Source organism: Odocoileus virginianus, chromosome 23 (genome assembly GCF_023699985.2).
Source record: "Odocoileus virginianus isolate 20LAN1187 ecotype Illinois chromosome 23, Ovbor_1.2, whole genome shotgun sequence".
In the NCBI taxonomy this organism is placed as follows: Eukaryota; Metazoa; Chordata; class Mammalia; order Artiodactyla; family Cervidae; genus Odocoileus; species Odocoileus virginianus.
The window spans coordinates 10,831,079-10,857,448 of NC_069696.1; the positions used below are offsets into that span (position 1 = coordinate 10,831,079).

At 49.5% G+C, this 26,370-nt stretch overlaps 1 protein-coding gene across 1 annotated transcript in view; it reads right to left on the reverse strand.

Moving 5' to 3' along the window:
• Positions 1-26,370, reverse strand: part of SCUBE1 (signal peptide, CUB domain and EGF like domain containing 1) — a 124,483-nt gene that overhangs the window by 93,087 nt on the left and 5,026 nt on the right. The window contains 2 exon segments of the mRNA XM_070453465.1: positions 9,658-9,757; positions 9,759-9,787. Coding sequence (XP_070309566.1) covers positions 9,658-9,757; positions 9,759-9,787 — 129 coding nt within the window.

Genomic DNA, 26,370 nt, shown 5'->3' on the forward strand with positions numbered 1-26,370 from the left:
GCCCAAGACACAGCACAGGGCAGGCACTCAGGAGATCTTCTGAGATGAATGACTGTTAAGAGCTCTCCATTTTAATGCCATCTTGAAGCTCTCAGTTCAGTTCAGTCACTCAGTCGTGTCCGACTCTTTGCGACCCCACGGACTGCAGCACGCCAGGCCTCCCTGTCCATCACCAACTCCCAGAGCTTGCTCAAACTCATGTCCATTGAGTTGGTGACGCCATCCAATCACCTCATCCTCTGTCATCCCCTTCTCCTCCTGCCTTCAGTCTTTCCCAGCATCAGGGTCTTTTCCAATGAGTCAGCTCTTTGCATCAAGTGGCCAAAGTACTTTTCAGCCTCAGCATCAGTCCTTTCAAAGAATATTCAGGACTGATTTCCTTTAGGATGGACTGGTTTGATCTTACAGTCCAAGGGACTCTCAAAAGTCTTCTCTAATACCACAGTTCAAAAGCATCAATTCTTTGGTGTTCGGCTTTCTTTACAGTCCAACTATTTTTGCCTGGAGAGAAGATCTCCCCTTTATAGTCCAAGTAGAAGCTCTAGGCTGACACATTCCCCTGACCCCAGACCTGACTAACTCACAGACTTTGAACTTGTATACAGTATCCACTCAGATGGCTACTGATTATGTCAAATTGAACTTGGCCCAACAGACTCTCGGTCCACGCTGTCCCCACTCCACAATCTGTCCTCCCCCAATCTTCCCCGCCTCAGTCCCAGAAGCTACAGAGTAACTCCAAGCAAAAAACCAGCAGTCACTCTTGATTCCTCTTTACCCCTCACTTCTTATATCTAATCCATCATCAGTTCATTCTGGCTCCATTTTCAAAACATACATGAATCCAACCACATCTCATCACCTCCATGATCATCACCCTGGATGGGGCCACCAACATCTCTGATCTAATGGTCTCCATTAGATCTAAACATCTCCATCACAATGGTCTCTGCCTCTTATTTCCCATTAACACATTCTCTATGTAGCAGCCAGAAGGCAAATCTATTAAGATGTCAATCCCTGGTTAAAATGTCCCATGGTTTCCCAGCTGATTTTTTCCCCCTAGCTAATTTAGAATAAAATCCTAACTCCTAGGGCCTGTAAGACCCGACATGACCTGGCCCGGCTCCCTCCTGACCTTATCTCCAGGCCTTCTCCCTCCCTCCAGATCCTCCAGGTACAATGACCTGTTCCCAAACTCACCCAATTTGTCCCTAGCCCTGGCCACCACCTTTGTCTTCCCCTTTTTGCCTGGAGGGAAGATCTCCCCTAGATCTTCAATGGGCAGCTTCCCGTTCCTCCCTGAGGCCCTTCACCAGTTCCCCTCCTCATGAACATTGGTGGACCTCTGTAACTGCCTTGATAGGCAGAGCTGGGAGGAAGTGCCTTCTGAGAGCAGACTGTAAAACTGCATCTTGTTCTCCTGGGACCCAGACGCTATGCTGTGAGGAAGCCCACACCACCCTGTGTAGACAGACCACACCGAGAGGCTGCCCAGAAGTGTTCTGGCTGACAACCAACTTCAACCATAAGACATCAGCAGAGAATTCTCCAGATGATTCCAGCCCCCATCAAGGCATCTCCAACCTCATGTCTTCCCAGCTGAGGCCCAAACACCGAGCAGCTGAGACAGCCATCCTCGCTGCGTCCTCTCTGAATTCCTGACCCACAGAATCTGCAAGCAGAGTAATCTGGTGTTTCATGCCACTAGATGTGGGGAGGTTTTTAATGCAGCAGTGGTCACAGGAATACCACGCTCTCCAACACTGTTGCCCTGCCTCCATCACTTCCTATCACATAGTTGCTGTTCAGTCACTCAGTTGTGCCAACTCTTTGCAACCCCATGGACTGCAGCATGCCAGGCTTCCCTGTCCTTCACTATCTCCCTGAGTTTGCTCAAACTCAGGTCCATGGAGTCAGTGATGTCATCCAACCATCTCATCCTTGGTCATTCCCTTCTCCTCCTGTTCTCATTCTTTCCCAGCATCTGCGTCTTTTCCAGTGAGTTCACTCTGCATCAGGTGGCTAAAGTATTGGAGTTTCAGCTTCAGTATCAGTCCTTCCAATGAATATTTCAGGGTTGATTTCCTTTAGGATTTACTGGTTTGATATCCTTGCAGTCCAAGGGACTCTCAAGAGTCTTCTCCAACAACACACCTCACACCACATCACAAAAGCATCAATTCTCTGGTGTTCAGCCTTCTTTACGGTCCAACTCTCACATTGGAACATGACTACTAGAAAAATCATAGCTTTGACTATAGGGACCTTTGTAGGCAAAGTAATGTTTTTGGTTTTTAATACACAGCTTTTCTTCCAAGGAGCACGTGTCTTTTAACTTTGTGGCTGCAGTCCTATCACATTAGTTTTATTATTTTTCACTGCAGGTGACCAGACTGAACTTACTTCACTGAGTTATGTACTTCCATGCACACTGTCTCCTCCTTGCGCTGCTGCGGGCGGGCGCTTGACTGCTTCGTTCACCACTCACTGTTCCTTCAGCATTTAAAGCCGGCTCTGGCACACAGCAGGGGTTCTGAACATTTTTTGAATAAATGAATGGATGAATATTGGATGGAGCCTTGTGTCACCTGTGGTTTGAGCCGTGAACATTTCTGGGTTTCTCATGAATCTGGGGGTCCCATGACAAGTGCTCCATCTAATTTCCCTGGATCTCCGCCACGTGCCCAGCACGGATGTTTGCTGAGCCTGAGGACCTAGGATACAAGGCACTTCTTCAAACTCACTTATTTGTTCATTCTACAAATATTTATTATATGCCTATGATTTGCCAGACACAGCACTCGATTCTGAGGAGGAAAAAGGAGAGATAAACAAGAGAGCTTCTGCCTTCAGGGGAAGAAGACAGAACTCTAGAACAGAGCCGAGTGGAGGTGTGTACAACGTGGTCACAGAAGGCTTTGGAGAGAAAGGAGACGCAGGCTAGGTCTCGAACGACAAGCCAGACCTCACCAGGTCGTGCTGGGACAGGGGTCACAGGGAGCAGCACTGAACAGGAGGGACAGGAGGATGGTGGGCCTAAGGCCGGTGGGGCCAGAGGGCACAGGTGGGTAAGGAGGAGAGGTGAGGAGACGAGGCTGGCAGTGCCCTGGCCCAAGGTGCGTCATGAGGAGATAAAGCGGGAGCTGCTGTGAAAGTGGCGGGAGCCCCGTGAAAGGGTTCAGTGATCACAGGGCTCTGTGAGGTCACACGGGGGACACAATGTCCCAAGGCAGCTCAAGGGTGACAGAGCTCCTGCACGGGCAGCAAGGACCTGCCTGGGAGGCAGCATGGATTTTGGGGAACTCTCCAGAGCAAGGGCTGCCCTCATCCCCTTTAGCAGGCCACCCACCAGCCTGGGTTGGCAGACGCTAGGCTTTCACTGTGAGTCCCAAACTCACGGGGGCGGAGGGGTGGGCTATCAAACCCCCAACGATCCGGACCAGCCTCCCAGAGCAGGGTCTGTTTCAGGTGCCATGGGGCAAGGGATGGGCAGTAGCTTATGGGCTTGAACTGGCAAATGAACAGATCTGGGCTCTGGTCACAGCTCAACCACTTACTGGCTGTATGACCTTACCTGGGCCACTTTCTCTTTCTGAGCCTCAGTTCCTCATTTGTAAAGAGGGGAAACTAGTGGCTTCTGCTTAGAGATGAGTGAGGACTAAGGAAGAGAACATCAGCACAACATCCTGGGTGACTTGGGGCACACAGCAGAGACCCGGCCAAAGTCCCCTCACCTCACCCAAGAGGAGCCGACTACCTAGCACCAGGCCGGGCACACAGTAGGTGCTCACGAAGTGTTAATGGAAACGTCACGATCTGCTTAACAAAACAACTTTTCTGCTGAATCTGGCTGCTGATGACTCCTCTTCATCAGGGGAAAATGTGCTGAGAAGCAAGTCCGAAATTCAAACTGTGAGCAACTTGAGAACCGTATTTTTCAGTAAGTCAAGATAAAGACTGGAGTCGCAGAGAACATCTGGCTAAGTGAACTAATGGCTTTAGGGGAAAAGGAGCCTTCCTTTGTGGAGTCGGGAAAAAATTATCCACCGCTGGTTTTAATTTAGGATGAAAAAAAATACCTTATTCTATTAGCCTAAATATTGCTCTTATGTCCAATTGCATGGAGTTTGGAATAATATTTTTCAAACAGAACTACTGCTATTTCAAGTAATTACAATGCTAAAAGCAGTCATTTGGGGTTGAGCAAGGATCTCATCATGGTTTCAAATCCCTCTGGTGTCATTTTCTGTTATATTTGAGAAATTCCTCAATAAAGATGTCAAATAGAAAGAGGGTTTTACTCCCCAGAGAACAGATTTGGCCACCCTCCAGGACACGGCCCCAGGCAAGCCATCTCCACAAGAAAATAACCTCATTTGCTCAAAAGAAAAGAAAAGGTTCAACTGTGAAAACCCAGGCAAGAAAATAACCCTTCAGCCATCAGCCTCATTTCTCCTACGAGCTCAGAACACTTTTCAAACTGTGCTGACCAGGCTCGGTTCCAGCCATCATCACGAAGGAATTCAGTGGTGGTTGAGAGAGGGATGTTCCAAGTGGACGAGACTTCTGACCCAGGCTTTTGGAGACAAAACAGGAGATGTAAACAGGCCTGACTGTCCCGACGGGTGATGGCTGTGCGGTGGGGCTCAGAGTGATTGACCAGGGACGGTCAGGGCTGCATAGAGCAGAGAGAATGCAGAACAGAGAACCCTCCCCAAACTCAGTCAGCTTCTCACAGCAGCCAACACCCGCTGAGGGCAGGCCTTGTGCTGGAGGCTCTATCAGGCAGCGTGAGCACAGCTCCTACTGAGAGCGAGTGGAGAGTTAAATGACCAACAAGTTGTGAGCAACAGAGAACGGTGTGGAGTGTGGCGATCAGGAACGTCCACACACTCTCCGGGGTGGGGGGGCATGATGCAGAGCCCCCCATTGCTGCTGCTCCCACAGAGAGGTGACCCTGCTCTTGGCCTCATCCCTGCAGGGTTCCTGCTCTGCCGCTCCTGTGGGCACAGCCCTCCCCACGGAGTGAGCAGCCCACAGGCGGTCACAGCACCTGGAACACACTAGATGACGTTCTGGGTGTCTGAGGCCCCTCAAATTCCCTGTCCAACCCTCCCCCTCCAAGCCTATCTCTTCTCAGAAGGACGAATAACAGGACCAAGAAAAAGGGAAGACGGCTTCAAGGCAAATGTCCAGGGTTTACACATTCAGGCTAGGGGGCCCTCGGGTGCCCTGTGGTATAGGACAGGGCCAGGGGTGAGAAGAAGGGGCGGGGAGCAGGCACTGCCCATGCTACCGCTTTCTGGCACGAAACGCCAAGAAGTCCTAGAATTCTAAATTCCACTCCAGCCTTCCAAGTCACGAGGAAGGACTGCTCGTCAAGGCAGAAGAGGTTGAACATATTTTAGTTTGAAGCTTCCTAACAATCTTTACATATCTGGCCATGTGGGATACGCATTCCTGCCCCAGACCCACAAAGTCAGGGATGGGAGGATTAGGGCCAAGTAGGAACAGAGCTGGAAATACTGAGTTTTATGTGACATCCCTTGATTTATAAATGTGGACAAATAATTCAATCCCCACCGCCATCATCATCACATCAGCAATACGGGGTGAGCGGGAGGGGAAGCAAGCACGTTCACCGGCTGGACTGCGGGCGGGGAGCCTGAAACCTCTGCAGCAATGCAACCACACCCCCGACCTGCGCAGAACCGCCCAGCAGCACGCGCAGCTCTCCAGGTCTACTTTCTTACTTAACTGGCACGGCGACCCTGAGACAGGTATTCCTGACCCATTCTGCAGTTAGGGGAACTGAGACTTGGAGAGTCTGAGTAACTGCTCTCAAACCATAAAACTCATGAGCAATGGTGACAGAATTTGGACCACATCTTCCAACTCCATTAAGTCGAGCTTCCTCTTACAGCGTGACAGTTTCAGCCAGTGTTTACAAGCCTTTGAGATCCCGACACTGCGCTGGGCACGTTTTCAGCATTTTGTGGGTGAGGAGGTTGTGGCTTTGTGTTGTCAGGCAGGGCTGGAGCCGGTTGGAACCGAGGTCTGACTTCTCCAGAGCCGGAGTTTTGCCGTGAAAAGGAAAAAGCCCAAACATCAAGACGTCTGTTGCGAAGCGTCTGCCCTCAGCTAAAAGCAGAGGAGCAACAGAGAGAGCCTTTTCTTGGCTGCCATATGCGTGCGTTAGAGCCGTATGAAGTTGCAATCTGTGCTCAGAGGTGGGGGTGGGGGAGTCTTACCCAGTTCCTTAAATTAATCAGTATAAAAAGAATCCACTGTGGAAATCACGTTGTTGAAACCAAAAAACGTACAGACTCCATTAGTCTGGAGGCGTTGGGTATACCTGCCCGCCGTAGCCAGGAATAAGGGTGCTTACAAACAGGTGATTCTATCCAGGTAAGAGAGGTGTGAGGGGAAGGGGAGCCTGTGTGTGTGACACAGCCCGGGGACTGCAGCCAGCAGGCCCGGCCCCCACGAGGTCTCAGAGGCCTCAGACTAGCCCACCGCGATATGTCTGGTCTGAAGTCGACCAGGCTAAGCAAGGCCCGCTACATTTGCCTGATCTGTGTCAGCCACCCTCCAGATGCTCAGCACCCACAACCCCATTCAGTCCTCGTGAGAGCCCGACAAGACAGTGACGGCGAATGCTGTTTCTGGTGAGGAAACAGGCCTAGTGGTGAAGTGGCCAAAGGTCACACAGCTGATAACTGGCAGAACCAGGGGTGGAGCCCAGAGCCTGCAGGTCCCAAGGTCTGGCCTCTTGACCACTGGGGATATGCCTGCTCCTGTGAGGATATGCCCGACAGGCAGACTGTCAGGTCTGTCTTCATGGACTAATCCGTTCCTGAAATGGACTCTATCATCTGAAAAAAGGGGCCAACAGCTCAGAAGGTTAAATGTTTACGCTTCTTGGGAGGATTACATGAGATAAAACGTGAAGAATACTGAACATGGCATCTGGTACAAGACACGCAGTCCAGCCTTGGTTCTCTCCAATCTCATCGAAGGCTCTGCCTTCCTCTCCAGCTCCACCTCCCAGCATTCCTCCCACTCCCCCCGAGCCCAGCCTCAAGGAGCCACCCACGGCTCTCCACACAGGCTCTGCCCTCACCCCTACCTCTGGAGATTCTGTTTAAGGTAACTTCCTCTTTGAGGTCCCCCAGAGGAGTTAGGCACACTTCCCACCACTGCCCCCCCCCCCGCCCAATCCCACAGCCCATGAAGGGTAACTCTTCATAGACCCCTCTGGGCTTCCATAGTTTGCTGTCCAGACCTCCATTTCGGCACTTTCTTTGGGTGTAATTACATGTTTACAGATCTGTTTCCTATAACAGCTCATCTGAGATCCAATATGCATTAAACAAAAACAGGCAGAGGAACTGAAGACGGATACACCGCTAATTCTGGAGGAGTTTCAGAGCACTGGGGATATCAAGCTTCCTAGCATGCATGCCCAGTCACTCAGCTGTTTCTAACTATTTGTGACCCCCTACACTGTAGCCCGCCAGGCTCCTGTGTCCACGGGATTCTCCCAGCAAGAATACTGGAGTGGGTTGCCATTTCCTCCTTCACAAGCTTTCTATGCATACACCAAAAGCCCAGCTGGCACAATAGAAGGTTTACCCAGCTCTTCCAGGAGACACTGCATCAAGTGCCACCAAAAAATCCAAATAATCCTTTTGACCCAGAAGTTCCAGGAAGACTTGCTAAGGAAGCAGTTGGGAAAACAAGAAAAAATGTTCTATGCCAAGAATCACCTCTGGGTTCTGATGGCAAAATCAAACAAACAAAATAAGCAAACAATGTCCAACCACAGAAGGGTGGCCGAGTCACCTACAGTAATACTGATGCCTGTTTGCTGACTATACTCACCAAGCACCAGCCACGTCACCATGCTATTTCATTCTCAGACACAACTTGGTGAGGCCGACAGCATGTTATTCCCATGGCTGTCAGGGTGATGGGAACACCTCCCAGAACACCTCCTGGGACTCAGCACACTTCGCAGCCTCCTGGACACGATCGCAGTTACCGCTCACAGCAGCGTGTGAGACAGCTGCTCTGCACAACCTCCCTTTACCAACAAGACCCCAAGGCTCGGTGACCTTAAGAACATGTTCACGGCCACGCCACACCCATGCTAAGTCCACGGCCTCACCCCTGAGGCTCCAGCCGTTGTTCCCCAGGTCACTCTGCAGTGGGCAGCAGAAGACGGCTGGGGGGACAGGAGCACCTGCTTGGAAACCAGGGGCTTTCTACCAGGAGCGGTTCCTCCTGCTGTGGACCGCAAACCACCTCTGTTATGGGTTGAATTACATCCCTCCCAAGATGCTGAAGTCCTGATCCCCAGGGCTGGTGCGGGTAACCTTTTTTGGAGATAGGTTACTGGCAGATGATCAAGTTAAGATGTTTCGGCAGGGTGCCCCCTAATCCAACAGGACTGTGTTCTTAGGAAGAGAGGACATTTGGACACAGAGATGGGCATGCAGAGAACAAAAACAATGTGAAAACAGAGAGGGAGAGTGATCTACGCTCAAAGGCAAGCCCGAGGCTACCAGAAGCTGGGAGAGACGGTGAAACAGGTCCTCCCCCTAAGCCTGATAGCGACCAACCCCGCTGACACCACAGCTTCAGACTTTGAGCCTCGAGGACTATGACAGAATGAAGTTCTATCGCTCAGGTCATCCACTCTGTTACAGCAGCCCCAGGTTGTTAGTCACTGATCAAATGATGAGGCAACTAGGAAAGTGGTGATGACAAGGGCCAGGTACCTGATTGCAACTACAGGTAACCACACCCGGGTGCAGAGAGATGCCTGAAAGCAAACACTCCAGAGAAACTAAGATGCTTTCCAGTTTTTCTTTGTTCTACACTTTCCCAATTGTACCCACAAAGTTTGCATTACTCATAAATTTATACAACTGGCTTAAAAATATATGTATTTGAACTAGGAGAATCTGGAAGTATATAAGAATCCTTGTTATGGGCTGAATTATGTTTCTCCCAAATTTATATGTTGAAGGTCTAACCTTTACCCTCAGAACATGACCGTATTTACGACAGGACCTTTAAAAAGGTAATTACGTTGAAAATGAGTTGTTAGGATGGCTTCTACTGCAATCTGACTGGTGTCCTTGTAGAAAGAGGAGATTAGGGCAAAGAGAGAGAGACAGAGAAACACCAGATACGTGCATGCAGAGAGATGACCATGTGAACACACAGCAAGAAGGTGGCCACTGGCAAGTCAAGGAGAGACCCTCAGATTAAAAACAAACCACCAGCACCTTGTCCTCGGACTTCCAGCCTCCAGGACTGTGAGAAAAAAATTTTTTCAGTTTAAGTCCCTCAAGCTCTGCTATTTCGTTACAGCAGTACTAGCAAACTAATCACTGTTGTTGTTTAGACACCAAGTCATGTCAGACTCTTTTGCAACCCCAGGGACTGTAGCCCTCCTGCCTCCTCTATCCATGGGATTTCCCAAGCAAGAATACTGGAATGGGTTGCCATTCCCTTCTCCAGGGGGTCTTCTCAGCCCAAGGAGCCAAAAGAGGACAAGCCTTCCCACTGCCCTCAACGTTACCAGCTGGAGTTGAGAGAGAGGCAGGGAGTGCCCAGTGGGCAGGGCACAGTGGCATCACTCACCCAGGCAGTTGTGTCCGTCGTGTGCCAGCATGAAGCCGTCAAAGCAGGTGCACCTGTAGTTCCCCGGGATGTTGATGCACTCGTGGACGCAGCCCCCATTGTAGAAAGTCATTCTCACACTCGTCGATGTCTGCAAAATGAGGTGCATGAGAAGTGTCAGAAGAAGACCCAGGGGTCCTCTTCCCCCCATTACTGAAGACACGGGGACATGAGTGGTTAGGGGATGACTCGACAGGCATTCACTGACCCAAGTCCTTGCTGGGGCAGGGGAGCCGATCCAAAGGTTACAAAGACGAAGATCTTGGCTTTGGAACACAGTCAGCCACCAACTTGGGGAGCAAGGTCATGTGGCAGGCATGACTGGAGTGACTTTCAGATCCCCTGATGGTGAAGCAGGCAAGATTCACACTCAGGTCTGGCCCCCTTGAAGCCCTTTCAACACTAACAGCATGCAGGGGCCCTATCTAAAATCCCCCCAAACTGGCTCTTTTCAGGCTATTTGAAAGGTGCCCAGTGTGGAGAGCTCATTACTTGTGGGAGAGGGGCTGAGAAATAAATGAACTTCTCATACCACCAAAAAACATAACTTCTGGAATGAGACAAAATGCCGTATACGCCCCCCAGGGTTTCCTTTCAGATCTGAATTTCTACTGCTTCAGTTTCCTTGTTACAACAAAGACGTCTGTCTCATGAACAATGGCTAATAGCCTTCCTAAAGGTCACCCTTTTTGCCGTTCTAAGTGTTTCTCAACATTTCCCATCAGGGGTCAAAGAGCTATCAGTTCTGGAGTTCCAGAGATTAGAGAGGGCCGGAGAGCTATAGCAGCGAGTCCAGTTAACATTCAATCAGCTACTCAAGTCCCAGGGGTGACACCATGTGTCATTAAGTCCCTAATCCCCGCATTAACTACGAGGCATAGATCCTGGTCATCTGTATTCCACTTTTACAAGGGAATCGAAGAAGCTGAGGCACAGCAAGGCCAAAGCCTTGCCAAGGGTCACACCTCGACGTGTTATATAAGTGGGATTCGAAACTGTGCAATCCCCCATTAGAACGAGGGGTACTGGTGGCGTTCAAGCTACCCACCTCGACCTCTAGAGGCCAACGAAAAGATGGCAACCGGAAGCCTCTCACAGCAGAACCGGAAGTGTTTCCACATCCTAACCGGAAGCAGGAAGGGGCCACCCTTAAGAAGAGGGAACTGAAGGCAAACCTGGCCGCTTCCACAGATGCCTGAGGGGCTGGCAAGGGGAGACACCCAGCTCTGTGCTGTCTCCACATGGTCCAGAGGACAGAGCTACACAGAGTAGAGAAAAGCCAGAAGGACCAATTAATTAATGTTCAGGGGTAGGTATGTCCCACCTGGAAGACAGAGCCTGTCTCATGAGGTAGTGAACCCTCTGACTCTGGAGGTGACCAAGCACTGTCTGGACACCTGTCTGCCAGGAATGCTGCCAGCAGAGGGAATACCGCAGCCCTGAAAGTGCTAGAATACAGGGTCTGTGCAGCCTCCTCCTGGTACCCATCCACCCAGCCATGATGAGGGAAGAACAAGCAGCCTGGATCTGCAGAGGTGCAAGAGTCAGCAGGCTTCCCACCTGCAGAGGCCATCAGTGTCTGCTGGGAAGCAGGCTCAGTGTTGTAAGTCATCTGAATTGCTCGATCAGTATACTTAATGTACTTAGAAGTTTTAAATAACATTAAAAGCAGAGTATAACATTTTGTGTTTGAAAGGGCACATGGATTTATAAAGACTACCTCTCAATCTCTGTGGCTCTGACCTTTTGACAGAGCCCCAGATATACCAATCTAACTACCTCCTCTCCCCCTAGATCGTCCACATTCACTCCAAAGGCAATATGGACCAACTTTAACTCATCAACCTGCACTTCCCTGGGGTTCTCCATCCTAGTAAATATTGTTATCCTTCTATTTCTCCACTGATATCTAATCAGCTACCAACATGTGAATCTTCTACACTCTTAACATGGGTGCGGTCTGCAAACTGGTCACCCATTTCTACTACCTATAAACATGGCACCATCTCTCAGCAGATCCAAACCAGTAGCTCCCAGACTATTGCCTCCCTCCTTTCTTTCATTCATGTAGATGACTCAGGAGAAGGTAGCCTGGTCCCAGCTCTTGGGGTGGAGCCTGGTCAGTCTCACCAAATAGTACATGGAATTAACGGCTGCTATTGGTCCCAGGGTGGGCATGTGACTTAGGCTGGATCAGTCAGACTGAGGGGAAGGAGTTTTATTTCATGTTGGGTAGAAGTCTCTCCCTCTCATGTTGTATCTCAGTATGTAGGTATCTACTCCTGAAACATACACCAACCCTCTGGAGTAGGTATTTTAACTCCATTTCATGGTTGAGCAAACTAAAGTGCAGAGAGGTAATTGCTCAAGGTCACATAATAACTGGTAGGGCAAGGATCAAAACAAAGCCTTTCTGTTTACAAAGCCCATGTCTTTTCTAGTGGAGGTGATGGAATTCCAGTTGAGCTATTTCCAATCCTTAAAAATGATGCTGTTAAAGTGTTGCACTCAATATGCCAGCAAATCTGGAAAACTCAGCAGTGGCCACAGGACTGGAAAAGGTCAGTTTTCATTCCAATTCCAAAGAAAGGCAATACCAAAGAATGTTCAAACTACCGCACAATTGCACTCATCTCACACGCTAGCAAAGTAATGCTCAAAATTCTCCAAGCCAGGCTTCAACAGTATGTGAACCATGAACTTCTGGATATTCATGCTGGATTTAGAAAAGGCAGAGGAACCAGAGATCAAATTGCCAACATCTGTTGGATCATCAAAAAAGAGAGAGTTGCAGAAAAACATCTACTTCTGCTTTATTGACTATGCCAAAGCCTTTGACTGTGTGGATCACAACAAACTGTGGAAAATTCTGAAAGAGATGGGAATACCAGGTTACCTTACCTGCCTCCTGAGAAATCTGTATGAAGGTCAAGAAGCAACAGTTAGAACTGGATATGGAACAACAGACTGGTTCCAAATCGGGAAAGGAGTACGTCAAGGCTGTATATTGTCACCCTGCTTATTTAACTTATATGCAGAGTATATCATGTGAAATGCCAGGCTGGATGAAGCACAAGCTGGAATCAAGATTGCGGGAGAAATATCAATAACCTCAGATATGCAGATGACACCACCCTTATGGCAGAAAGCAAAGAAGAACTAAAGAGCCTCTTGATGAAAGAGGAGAGTGAAAAAGCTGGCTTAAAGCTCAAAATTTAGAGAACTAAGATCATGGCATCTGGTCCCATCACTTCGTGGCAAATAGATGGGGAAACAATGGAAACAGTGACAGATTTTATTTTGGGGGCTCCAAAATCACTGCAGATGGTGACTGTAGCCATGAAATTAAAAGACACTTTCTCCTTGGGAGAAAAGCTATGACCAACCTAGACAGCAGGAGTTGTCTGTCTAAAGCAGAGACATTACTTTGCCAACAAAGGTCTGTCTAGTCAAAGCTGTGGTTTTTCCAGTAGTCATGTATGGATGTGAGAGTTGGACTATAAAGAAAGGTGAGTGCTGAAGAATTGATGCTTTTGAACTGTGGTGTTGGAGAAGACTCTTGAGAGTCCCTTATCTATCTATCTTGTGCTGAAGAAAAATAAATGAAGGTTGAAGAAGAGAAAGCTGGTGAATGTATGCAGAAATACGTTTGGTAATTCCAGCACAGTTACAAAAGGAAGGCCATAAATATGGCTCTGCGCCTCTCCTAGAAGCCAAGGTAAAGAGGGAAACATCAGTTACAGAGTCACCACATCCATAAAATTCAGTTGCACAAACTGTTTTAAGACATTGTCTAAGAAAGATGTCTTTCCCCAGTTAAGATAATCATACACCCAAATTTGCCTGGCAAAGCTCTAGTTTATGCCTATTGTCTGATAGTTACTAATAGCAAACTTTCTACTGTCAAAATGATAAACTATTTGATCAGCATATACATAAGGCATTACAAAGAGATTGCTTTTATGAAGAGATTGATTGGATAGTCAATATAACAACTCTAGGACTTCCCTGGTGGTCCAGTGGTTAGGACTCTATGCTTTCACTGCGGGGGACACAGGTTCAATCCCTGATTGGGGAACTAAGATTGCAAAAGCCACGGGAAGCAGACAAAAAATAGTAATAAATAAATAAACTAAAATTGAACTTAAATACCAAAAAACAGCTCCAGCCTTTCCTTTCCTTTGACTCCCCATAGTGTAGGCCGACAGCAGTGTCTACTGCTCACACTTCTCCCCTTAATCCATTCCCCAAAGATTCCCCCAGATCTGAGCACTTCTCAGAATGATCAGCTCTTCTCCAATCACCAGCCCCGGAGTGCTCCCACAGGCTTCTGAGGCCAGCCTGCTTTACCTGCCCATCCAGCATCATGAATGGAGAGCATCTGCTCACAAGTCAAACCTCCCCTGATTTTCTGTATCTTTGCCTTGAGTTTTTGTTTTTTAAAATCATGTGCGCCTCACCCTTTAATGCATGAGAGATAAACACATAAACAAACAAACAAAAAACTCTGCCAAAGCAAGCAGGTTTATTATTGTAAAAACCGTATCCAAGAGCCACCAGCCCCAGAGGAGGTCCCACAGGCCTCCAAGATGCCTATCCGTCTGGGGCCACTTAAAAAATACTTTTATTGAAGTACAGATTGAAGTCTTGAATATTCATTGGAAGGACTGATGCTGAAGCTGAAACTCCAATAGTTTGGCCACCTGATGCGAAGAACTGATTCATTTGAAAAGACCCTGATGATGGGAAAGATTGCAGGCGGGAGGAGAAGGGGATGACAGAGGATGAGATGGTTGGATTGCATCACCGACTCGATTGACATGGGTTTGGGTGAACTCCGGGAGTTGGTGATGGACAGGGAGGCCTGGCGTGCTGCAGTCTATGGGGTCACAAAGAGTCGGACACGACTGAACGACTGAACTGAACAGTTGATTTACAATGTTGTGTTAATTTCTGCTGTACGGCAAAGTGATATATATGTATATATACATTCTTTTTAAATACTCTTTTCCATTCTGGTTTATCATAGAATACTGAATACAGTTCTCTGTGCTATACAGTAGGACCTTGTTGTTTATCCTTTCCATATATTCCAGCTTACATCTGCTAACCACGGTCTCCCTCTCTAGCCCTCCCCCAAAGCCCCTCCCCCTTGGCAACCACCAGTCCGCTTTCTATGTCGGATCACTATTTAAGGACTGTTAAAGCTAGAGGATGAGGAATAGGCAGATGGAGTGGGGAGAGGGTGAAGGAGTGGCGGGGGACAGAGCCAAGCTCTCTAGTTATTTAATCTTTTTTTTTTAAATTTGAAGTGTAGTTGATTTACGATATTGTGTTAGTTTCAGCTATACAGCAAGGTGATTCAGCTATATATTTTCAGATTATTTCCCACTATAGGCTATTACCAGATATTGAATATAGTCCCCTGTGCTATATGGTAAGTCTCTATTGTTTATCTGTTCTATGTTTAGTGGTTTGTATCTGCTAATCCTATACTCCTAATTCCTCCTTCCTCCCTTGATGACTCTAAGTTTGTTTTCTATGTATGTGAGTCTGCTTTTGTTTTGTAAATAGATCCATCTGTATTATCTTTTAGATCCCACATGTAAGTGACATAATATTTGTCTTTCTTCGTTTGACTCAATTCATTTAGTATGACAATCTCTAGCTCCAGGCATGTTGCTGCAAATAGCAATGTTTCATTCTTTTTTATGGCTGAGTAATATTCCATTGTATTGAGTGGGTCAAAAAGTTTGCTTTTTGGCCTACCCAACATATATGTACTGCATCTTCTTAAACCACTTGTCTGTCGATGGACACCTGGGTTGTTTCCATGTCTTGGATGTTGTAAATAGTGCTGCTACGAACATAAGGGTGCACGTATCTTTTCAAATTGTCTGCTTATATACCCGGGAATGGATTGCTAGCTCATATGGCAACTATATTTGCAGTTTTTTGAGGAATCTCCATACTGTTTTCCATAGTGGCTGCACTACTTTACATTTCCATCAACAGTGTAGGAGGGTTCTCTTTCTCTATGCCCTCTCCAGCATTATTTGTAAACTTCTGGATGATGGCCATTTTGACCAGTGTGAGGTGATGCTTCATTGTGGTTCTGATTTGCATTTCTCTGATAATTAGCAACATTGAACATCTTTTCATGTGCCTGTTGGCCATCTGTATGTCTTTCTTGGGGAAACATCTATTTATATCTCTTGCCCATTTTTTTTTATTGGGTTTTTATTATTTTGCATATTGAGTTATATGAGCTGTTTGTATATTTTGGAAATTAAGCCCTTGTTGGTCGCATCATTTGCAAATATTTTCTCCCATTCCATACATTATCTTTTTTGTTTAGTTCATGATTTTCTTTGCTTGTGCAAAAACTTTTAAGTTTGAGTAGGTCTCATTTGTTGCTTTTCACTTTTATTTCTTTTGCTTTGAGAGACTGGTCTAGATATTTATTCTCAAAAGGCTGTTGTGAGTTTGTGTCCCTCAGAAGAGCTGCTGATGTCCTAACCCTCAGTACCTGTGAATGTGACTTGATTTGGAAATAGGATCATTGCAGATGTAATCAAGCTTTAGATAAGGTTGTAGTGGAGTACGGCCTTCCCAGGAGGCGCTAGTGGTAAAGAAGCTGCCTGCCAATGCAGGCGATGTAAGAGGCACAAGTTTGATCCCTGGGCTGGGAAGATCCCCTGGAGGAGGGCATGGCCACCCACTCCAGTATTCTTGCCTGGAGAATCCCACGGACAGAGGAGCCTGGTGGGCTACAGTCCGTGGGGTCGCAAGGTGTTGAACATGACTGAAGCGTGTGTATGTATTGGAGTTGGATGGGCCTAATCCAACAACTGGTGTTCTTCTAAGAAGGAAATTCGGATAAAGACGTACAGAGAGGACTTTCGGACAGAAAGGAGAAAACCATGTGAAAACAGACACACAGAGGGAGGGTGGCTTCAGGACCGCAGAAGCAGAGAGCACAGGGATGAAGCAGTGTGGGAAGCCCGTGTGACCACTGCTTCCATTGTCCTGATGCCAAGGCCAAGGCCCAGCATGACTGAGGACCTGGTCTTCCCAGGTAGGGGAGCGAGGGATGCATTCAGATGCAGGCTGTATTCCTATTGGAGCCACATCCTCAGGGTGCATGAGATGAACACTTTTTAAAAGTGCTTTATGCTTCAAAAAGTTATTAAGAAGAAAGTTGGGGAAGAGACATCATGTGCATCATCGCATTTATTTCCAAGGTCCATACCTGCTCCTGGGGTTAAGAGGTAGTGACAGAGATGTTCATATCAGAGAAAGTGGCCAGGACAAAGCTCCAACCTGAGTGCTCAGGATAAGAAGGCCAGTAGCTCGCCCCAAACATCCCTGCTTCTTCTCCAGCTTGGATTTTTTTTGTTTAATGAGAACTCAAGTCCCAACAGAAAACAGCTTCCAACATCCAATAGAGCAGAGAAAAACAGGGAGCTGCTCATTACAGGATTTTAAAAGGTCACGCAATTCCACTTTTCCTATATTAAAATGGCAGCATGCACGCACGATCCCACAGCTGTAGTTACGTGCCAACAACACTGGCTTGGACTCGAGTGGGAAGAGTTTGGGGTTTTTTTTTTTTTTTTTTAAATTCAAAATTAATTCTTGCTGCCCCATAAAATGTACATTTATTCTGTAGTGCCTCGGTTCGAAGAGAGTCTACTACAATGAGTCATAGATTCTTCTCATTTCAATACCATTTAGGGCATTTTAGTTCTAAAAATCAGGACTGACCGGAAAGGTTCTCCAAATGAGGATTTTTAAAGCACCCTACTCGTCACTCTCAGAAATCATTACTGACTATATCTCCCTGTGTCCCTTTGAAATTGGCATTTTTCTCAACATTCCTTGCAGACAGCGGAGAGCAAACGCTCTAACAAAGAACCCTTCCCTGGCTGGGCGCTAACACGTCTTCTCCTTTGTCTGGGGCTTTAGGAAAAACCATGCACTCCTTAGATCAGGCAACCATTCTGGGAGAGATGTATGGCTTAGGAAGTTGAGTCCTTATTGGTGAATAAATCTTAATCCGGTTTGTTGGCTAATTACATTCGCGGGAAGGTGGTTCCGCAGGGCCGCCCAGCAGGAAGGATTAAGCCCCCCGTCTCCGGTGGCACAGGGTTAAGCTCTGGGTTTGTAATGACTGAGTAATGAGGCCCGCTCTCGGCGGACTCCTGGCATCCATCGATCAGGTTTCCCTTCTGCCGAGACAATGCCAGAAGTGGGCCCAGCAGTTAATTATGGGAAAGGTCAAAGGTCATGCAAAACCAACACAAATCTATATACTTTTTCATTCCTAACGGCACACAATGACCATGGCTCAGCCAGAGGGTGGGAAGGTCCTCCCCCCAGTCAACCCATGATCCAAGGTAACCATGGGGTTTGAGCTGTGGGCTGACCTCTCCCAGTGGCCTGCACGGCTTCGGGCCTCCACGTTTTTGCTCACGTTGTTTTCCTCTGCCCGTAGCTCACAGACACCCACGCCCTTCCACAGACTGAGCCTCCACATTGCTGCCCGCTCTGAACTCTTGCAAAATTGCCTGGCAGACAGGGACGGGGAGGGGGGCGCTTCTCCCCACCTTCTGGGCCCTGCGGCTCCCTGAAAGGACACTGTCATTCCCGTCACTTGCTATGTATGTGTCCTTCGAGGCTGTGACTTCCGTGGGGCAAGAACTGTGTCCTGTTGAGCTGCAGGTCCAGCAGCAGCAGCGTGTCTCTGCAAAGTCTGCTTGGCATTGAATGAATGAGTAGCCATCTCAATTGGAGCCCTCATGGACTGTATGCAGTCCATGGACTGTATGAGGCTGTATGCAGGCCCTTGGCTACAAACACCCTAAGAAGTGGGTATGAACATCTTTATCTGACAGCAAGGGAAACCAAGGCTCAGAGGTGTCGCCACCCCGCCCGAGGTCACACAGCTAATACAAGGGAGGCCAGGAAGTGGGCCAGGCCATCAGACTTTGGAGAATGCTTTCTCAGTCACAAAGGGCCACGTTTTGTAGGCTTCCATTTATATGACGTCTACAGAAGAGCCAAAAGTATTGAGACAGAAACCAGATTAGTGGTTTCTGGGGACTGGGAAGCTGGAGAGCGATGCCTAAGGGGTACAGGGTTTCTTTTTGGAGTAATGAAAAGGGTCTAAAGTTGATTTTGGTGATGGGTGCACAAGTCTGTAAATATAGTAAAAGGCATGGAATTGTGTACTTTAAGTGGGTGATAGTATAGTACGTGGATCATATCTCATTGAAGCTGTTTTTCTCAGTTAACGCTGTCAGTGATCTCATACATCATGCTGGGGAGTCTCCGGGGCTCTGCCTGGGTGTAGACGCTCACTGTGAACTGACCTCGAGTGCCCTCTGCCCCGTGTGGGCTCATAGTGAGCTCTGTGGCTCTCCAGTATCAGGCTGGGACTTGCCTACCAAACCCCAAGGGTCAGTTAAGTACTCCCTTTCTCGCTCCCAAACACCCTGGACCCTTTGCTGTTCCCAGGTTCTGACATCAGGCCTAGCGGATGCCCAAGCAACCTGGGTGATGGGGAGCGGCCTTATCAGAGTGTTCAAGATGGGAGTGAGGAGCTGCCAGCTCAGAGCTGAGGCTCCTGCTGCTTCCTTGCCTATCAGAAGCACAGTCATTCTCCCACCCCCATTACCAAAAAGGCAGGGGGGACGCCCCAGATCCTGAGACTGCAGGCTCTGAGGGGGTGCTCCATGGACCCAACCCCGTGAACTCAACAGAAGGATCGTCAGAAATACAGTTGCCCAAAAACCTGAGCCACCACTTGGAACGGGCAGGCTGGGGTCCTAGAGCTCTTCCAGAGCACCCCTGGATTTGGTAAAAGGATAACTGAACCCAGAGAGGGGAACTGAAGAGCTGATCGTATCAGCAGGCTGGGGCTGAACCCAAGACTCGCAGCTTGAACCCAAGACTCACAGCTTGAACCCAGGACTCGCAGCTCAGGCTTCTCCCCCTAAACCCATAGGCTGCCCTCTGGTCTCTGGCCCATGGCTGGACTGGAGCTGGCCTGGTGCACTCTGATTTTACTCTCTTTCTCTCCAGATTTCCAGTGGAGTTGCTCTCTATTCGTCATGCCAATAACAGCAAGGCTGACTGCCCCCCATCTTCTAACGGTCCGCAGCTAAACTCTTCGGCAGGAAGGGCTTCACTCTCCCCATCACAGAAAGAGAAACCGAGGCTCAGAGAGCTGAAGGGACGTGTGCTGCATCGCCCAGGCAGTAAGTGGCAAAGCCAAGACTGGAAGCCAGGCAGGCTGGCAGCAGACTAGAGGCCTCAACTTGCAGTCAGCACACTAAGGCCCATGGAGAAGGAAATGGCAACCCACTCCAGTATTCTTGCCTGGAGAATTCCATGGACAGAGGAGCCTGGCAGGCCATGGTGCATAGGGTCGCAGAGAGTCAGACACGACTGAAGTGACTAAGCATGCATGCTAAGGCCCAAGAGGTCCACAGACCTGCCCAAGGTCACATAGATGGGCGCCCAGGTCTTCACGGACCTGCATCCAGTCCTACTCCCTTGGACTCAAAGGGCAGGAGGCCCAGACAGAGGCAGGGGGTGGGCTGGGGGGGTCTCCAGGAGAGGGGAGTGCCTCTGCGCGCCCCCTGAGGGGGCGGGGACAGAGCCGCAGCAGCCGCCGTTATTAACAGGGCAGCAAGTCCACGCCGGCCAGCTGGGGTTTTCCCCTCTCCTCCCAGGGGCTGCAGCCCTGGCCCATCTGGAGGACCCCCTCCAAGCACCCCTCCGAGACCCCCTGACCTTGCCTGCACACACGAGCCCTCTGGCCCTCTTTGTCTCAAGGCCTTTGGGGAAGGCCACCATCCACTTCAGTAGCATTCAAAGGCCAACAAGGCCCGTGGTTTATTTTCTTAGAAATAATGGTTTTTGCTGGTTAGCATTCCTCGGATGGAAAAACAAACACAGCCACTGTAATAAGAAGCGGACAGGAGGAGGCTAGAGGACCTAGAGGGAGGGACGGAGAGAGGCCTGCTGCCCGGGGTGGGGGGTGCTCAGAGATGGGGTGGGGGTGGGGCAGAGGCCCTCCAACCCTGGGAGAGATGGGGATGTAGAGAAAAAGCTCGGTCGCAGGCACTGGTACTGTCTTCCGCGCACTCTCGCTACAGCCAGGCGCTGTCCCTTCCCCAGCCCCAACTTGGGGCCCGCTGGGTGAGACAGGTGCCCCCAGTCCCACGCCATGGGAGGAAGGCTAAGCCACCTGCTGCACTCACCGAGTCGGCAGGGATAAAGTCAGACCTCGGCACCCTTGCGACAGACGCATTCGGGGACCATCAGAGCGGGAAGGAGTGTCCGAGACCCCCTCTGCCTTCCAAACTTAGCCCAGGTGACCGCCTCTCCAGGGGGCCCTGTCAGACGTCCCCCTCCCCCAGCAGTGCTGGCCCCTGTCCTTCTCACCCCGCTGAGTCTGGTCTGTATTTCCACGGCTGTACTTTCCACGCTCTGTTAACGATCATGTCTTTCCCCGTCCGTTTCTCCCCTGAACAGGAAGATCGGGAAAACCGGTCATGGCCCCAGCCCTGAGCTTGGCACAGAGTAGGTGCTCAGTGAACATTGTCCATCCTGAACTGAATCTGGTCCAGTGGATGCATTTTACACCTGGGCAAACCGAGGCCTGGGGAGGCAAACACCTCTTAGTGCTTCGATGCCAACGATACAAGCTCTTGACTTTTCCTTCCCAAAAATGGACTGGGGCTCCAAGAAACCTCAGCTCCGCAGCAGATCAGGGACCAGTTGCAAGCCACGCTGCTTAATTGCTAGCTGACAGCAGCTTGGAATTTTAAGTCACATCCGATTTCTTCCTGCCCGCTGGTCTGCCGGACTCCAGCGCTTTCATCTTCAGCAGGGCACACGTTAGCATGCATAATTGCACGTTTTAAGACTCGAAGAATTTCCCCTCCTCCCCCACTCCCAGCCCACCTCTGAACTGCCTTTGCTGGCCTCCCAAAAAGCAGAATTGTATCTGGAGTTTCAGTCAAGAGTGTAATAATGATGATGAAAATGATTTAGTAAGGTCATAGACATTATTTCCTCAGAAGGCCAATTGGTCTCAAGGTTTTTTTGTTTTTTTTTCTGATGTTAAACTAAATGGATCACTGGGTGTGTTATTAAGAGTTTTGTTAAAACACTTAATAGCATGGCCTGTAATCTACCTAACTTCAGTGACTGACAAGTAGGCCCTGGGGATATAAAATTCAGGAAGTGACTATTTACATGCATTACTTACATGCTAATTTTGTGATCTCCGATGCCCATAAGGCTGTCATTTTTTTCCTTTTCACAGAAAACGGAAAATAGTAATATATTTGATATACTGTGGCCAAAACAAAAAGCTATTTCCCCCAAGAGTTTTAATTATGACGTTTTGGAAAAGGTCCGAGTTGGAACTTGCAAGTGGAAGAAAGCACTTGAATAAATGGTTTAAAAAATTAAGTACACATAGAAGGGGTGATGTGCACCGTGTTTCAGACTAAACAGTGATTATCAGGAGGGTCTCAGTTATTTAAACAAGCCGTTTGAGGGTGGTTTGCTCCACGTTTGGGACCTGGTCCTGATTATAAACAAGAGCTTTTCATTAAGATTAGCAAGACCCAATTCAAGCTATAATTTGGTCCTTTTCCTTAGCACATGTCTATGAAAACAAAGCAATTAAGGTTAAATGAGTTGAAGCATTTAAAGGGACTGAAATGCCCCCTCCTCACCCCCGGCCTGCCCCCTCGACAGAAACAGTACAAACAGGCCTGACTAATTCAGACCAGGAGGGCAGCGCAGGGCTGGCCCTGGCAGCTCCCTGAGAGTCCATGCACAGGGTGCCTGGTGAGGTGGGTGGGGAATGCAGCAGCTAAGCTAAATGAAGAAGCGTGGGGAGACAGAATGTGCAAAGGCCCTGGGGTAGGAAGGAGCTGGCAAGTTGGAGGAACTGTAAAAGGACAGTGATGCTGGGAGGAGGTTAGGGAGAAGAAGATACAGAGAATGACAGCATTCAAAGTGGTTAGCTGAGGAGTGTCTCCAGAGGTCCAGGCTCATGAGGCCAGGCTCAGAAGAGCTGACGGCAGCAAGGGGAGGTGTGAAAAGGTCTCTGCAGCCCCCTCTAACACTCCATAGCTAAGGCTGTTGGGGGTCTGGGCCACTGCTGGGACCTCATGGCTGACCAGGATCATAGTCCAGGCCCTTCTGTCTCTTAGCTGGGCAACCTGTTGAGAGACTAACCTTCTTGGGCCCAATTTCCTCAACCTAATTCTGCCACTGGTCCCCACCAGACATCCGTGGACTAGACCTCACCCCTTTGCAGACTTGGCTTCCCCATCCATAAAACCTTCAAAGTGTGGGAGGCTCTAGGAAGCCTTTCCTGATACTCCCCAGACAGGGACAATAGTCATTCACCTCATCCACCGGTACCAGCTCTGGGCCCAACCCTAAGTGAAGTCACACAGGTCATGGTGACCCAATGTGACAGGAGCTCTGAAGGAGTCATGCTCACTGGTGACAGCTGACCTATTTGGGGCAGCAGGGAAGGCTTCCTGGAGGAGGTGACCGCTGCAACTCACCCATCCACCCATTCACCCAACTGATGCCTCCCAATCCCTGTGTCAGGCCTGGTGCTGGGTTCTAGGCATCAGAGCTGAAAGATCACAGACCCTGCCCTTGAGCAGCCCACATTCCAGAAGGAGACCTGGGGACCATTAAGCCATTGTCAAGTGGGCTAAACAGGTTGTGTGAGGCGGCAAAGGCAACAAAGAGGGGCACTCATCTACAAATAACGGGGGCTGCCTTAGAGGCCCTTTAAAGCTCATTCCAACTCTGCATGTCCGTGAGCTCACTTCGAGTGACTTCAGACGCCGTCAAGATGAGAACCACTGAGAAAACATTGGTTTATCCTCAGCCATGCTCAGGGTCTTTCACAGCTGTCTGAGACCCCGCAGTCTGCCTACAGCAAGCCCCCTGCCGACGGCAATGACCACATGTGGCCCCAGGCTGCTCCCTGGACACACCGCAGCTGCACATGCAGACACCCCACCATCATCACATGTGCACGTGACCACATGGCAAGACGGCCTTGAACGTGTGGTGAGAAGCCGTCCCCGAAACAGGGATCTGGTTGCTTCAGGTGCCGGGTTTGCTAAAGGGTTTTCCCCCGGCAGCAGGAGTTTCAAGGCAACACAGTTATGGGGCTCAGTTGGCCCCACCTGGGGAGGCAGGGAGTGGTCACAGGCTGGCCTCTTCCTGTGGAGAGTGAGAGAGGCCGTGGAAGGCACCTTCTCTGGGCCCGCTAAGACTCTGTCCTCTCCGTTCACCACAGTAAACAGCAAAATCTTTCAGATCTCTAGGACAGGGGAACTCATTTCTTCCCAAACTCCAATGCCAGCCTCTGCAAATCCCACACCAGCTCAGGGCCTGCAGACAAAGGGGCCCAGGGAGGGAAAGCAGGTTTGATTGATGCCTGCTAGTAGGAGAAGGTGGCAGCAAACTGTCTGCCACCCCTGAGGTATAGTGCATGCTCAATCATTTCGAGCATGTCTGACTCTTTTGGATCCCATGGACTGTAGCTCCTGAGGCTCTTCTGTCCATGGGATTAATCTTAACCCAGGCAAGATTACTGGAGTGGGTTGCCATTTCCTCCTCCAGAGGATCTTCCTGACTCAGGGATTGAAACTGTCTCTTATGTCTCCTGCTTTGGCAGGTGGGTTCTTTACCACTAGCGCCACCTGGAAAGCCCCCATTTACACCATGGAAAGCAGCAAATGCTACACGACCGAGCTTTGATGATGATGATGGGAGCAGATGACAATGATGACAACAACGTGGGTAATGGTACCGCCCCCTGTGTACTGAGTACCTACTGTATGCTGAGTGCCCACTGTCAACCAGGCACTGAGGTCGCCAGGGCTCTGGTACCCTACACCAGGGGTCCCCAATCTCTGGGATCGCATGCCTGATGATCACAGGTCAAGGTGATGTAATAATAATAGAAGCAAAGTGCACAAAAAATGCAATGTGTTTGAATCATCCTGAAACCATCCTTCCCCGGTCGATGGAAAAACTGTCTTCCACGAAACCGGTCTCTGGTGCCAGAAAGGTTGGGGACCGCTGATTATTTCATTTAGTCTTCAGGAGGCCTTAAGACAGATTAGGCGTTAGGGCATAAAAGGAGGGAAAGGAGCTCCATGAAGGGGGAACACATGAGCTGGGTCTCAGAAACACGACTGGCCTGGTGTATGTATGTGTGGCCAGGGCACAAGGGTGTCCAAGCTTCAGATGAGGCCAGAGGCCAGAGCCAGGCTGGAGAGACCAGGAGGCCTCTGGCAGTTCCTGAAGCACACTCACAAGCCTTGTTCTCTTTTATCCTCATACTGGGGCCATCAGGCCCCCAGAGCCAGTGACCGTGACCCAACTCTGGGCTCAAGCAGAGTGGAAAGTTAAGCTAGACTCTGCAGGACTTCAGGGCAACAGGTAGGACACAAAACGTGGGCATCCTGGGCAAGGGACAGCGGGGGGTGACCTCAGGAGCTGGGCTGGAGGAAGAACAGCCTGGGTTAGTGGCTTCAGCTGGCGGAGATGGGGGTCACCTTGGGGCTCCCCAGCCACAGGGAAGAGCAAAAGATAAGAAAACAGCATAACATCTCACACGTGTCAGTCAGAACCACCAAGCTCATGTCCAGGCCTAACAGCAGCCGGCCTGCTCTATCTGCCTCCAGTCTGGCCTCCTTCCAGAGGTCTGGGTCGGTGCCAGCTCCCCACTCTGGCTTCTGGGCCCCAAGCAAGGCCAGGGCTGTGGCCAAACCAGGCACAATCCAGGACAGGGTCATCTATCTGGCACTCAGTCTTAAGTAGATGCCCAACAAATGAGATGGATAAACAATACCAGCATGTCCTAAGGAGGCATAGCCATGTTTCCTACAAAACCCAACTCCTATAAAAACTTAGGAGCAGGCACCCACTTTGCTTTCCTAACACAAATCTCACACTTTGAAAACGGAACCTGGCAGGGCTCAGGGAGAAGACAATGAGATGACAGAGAGCTTTGGGCAGGAATTAAGGAGCCTGGATATGAGTCCCGGCCATGCCCTTGTGAAACAGGGTGGTGGTGGTGGGGATCTTGCAGAAGTGACTTCTCCAACAAGAGCCTCAGTTTTCCTCATCTGTGAAGTGGGGACAGACAGGGAAGCCTTGGATCCTGATTCTCAACCTGGGTGCACATCAATCTTGGAAGAGAGCTGTCTCTGGCCCCCTGATGCTGGGTCCTGTGCCAGACCCATGGAGGCAGAATGACCACACAGACCCTCCTGGACAAATGCTCCCAAAGATTCTGTCCGGCTTGGGAAGTCCCCTCCAAAGACAGCAAGAGTGCTCTTGCCTCTGACTTTCAGCCTGCTGGGGAGGCGGTTCCTAGGGCCATACGCTCAAACCAGCATCCCAGGTGCAGGAAAGGAAGGCTGGATGGATAGACAGACAGCACCAGTCTCTGCTCACGCGCACATCATCAACACAGGAGACCTGAGCCAGCCCCACAGGCGCTGTGGCTGCTTCTGTGAAGTTCCCTTGTGGAAGCTAAACAGGGTATACAGATAGCTTTGGATTTGAAACTAGGGAGCCTGGGGTCTTTCTATACAGTTCATG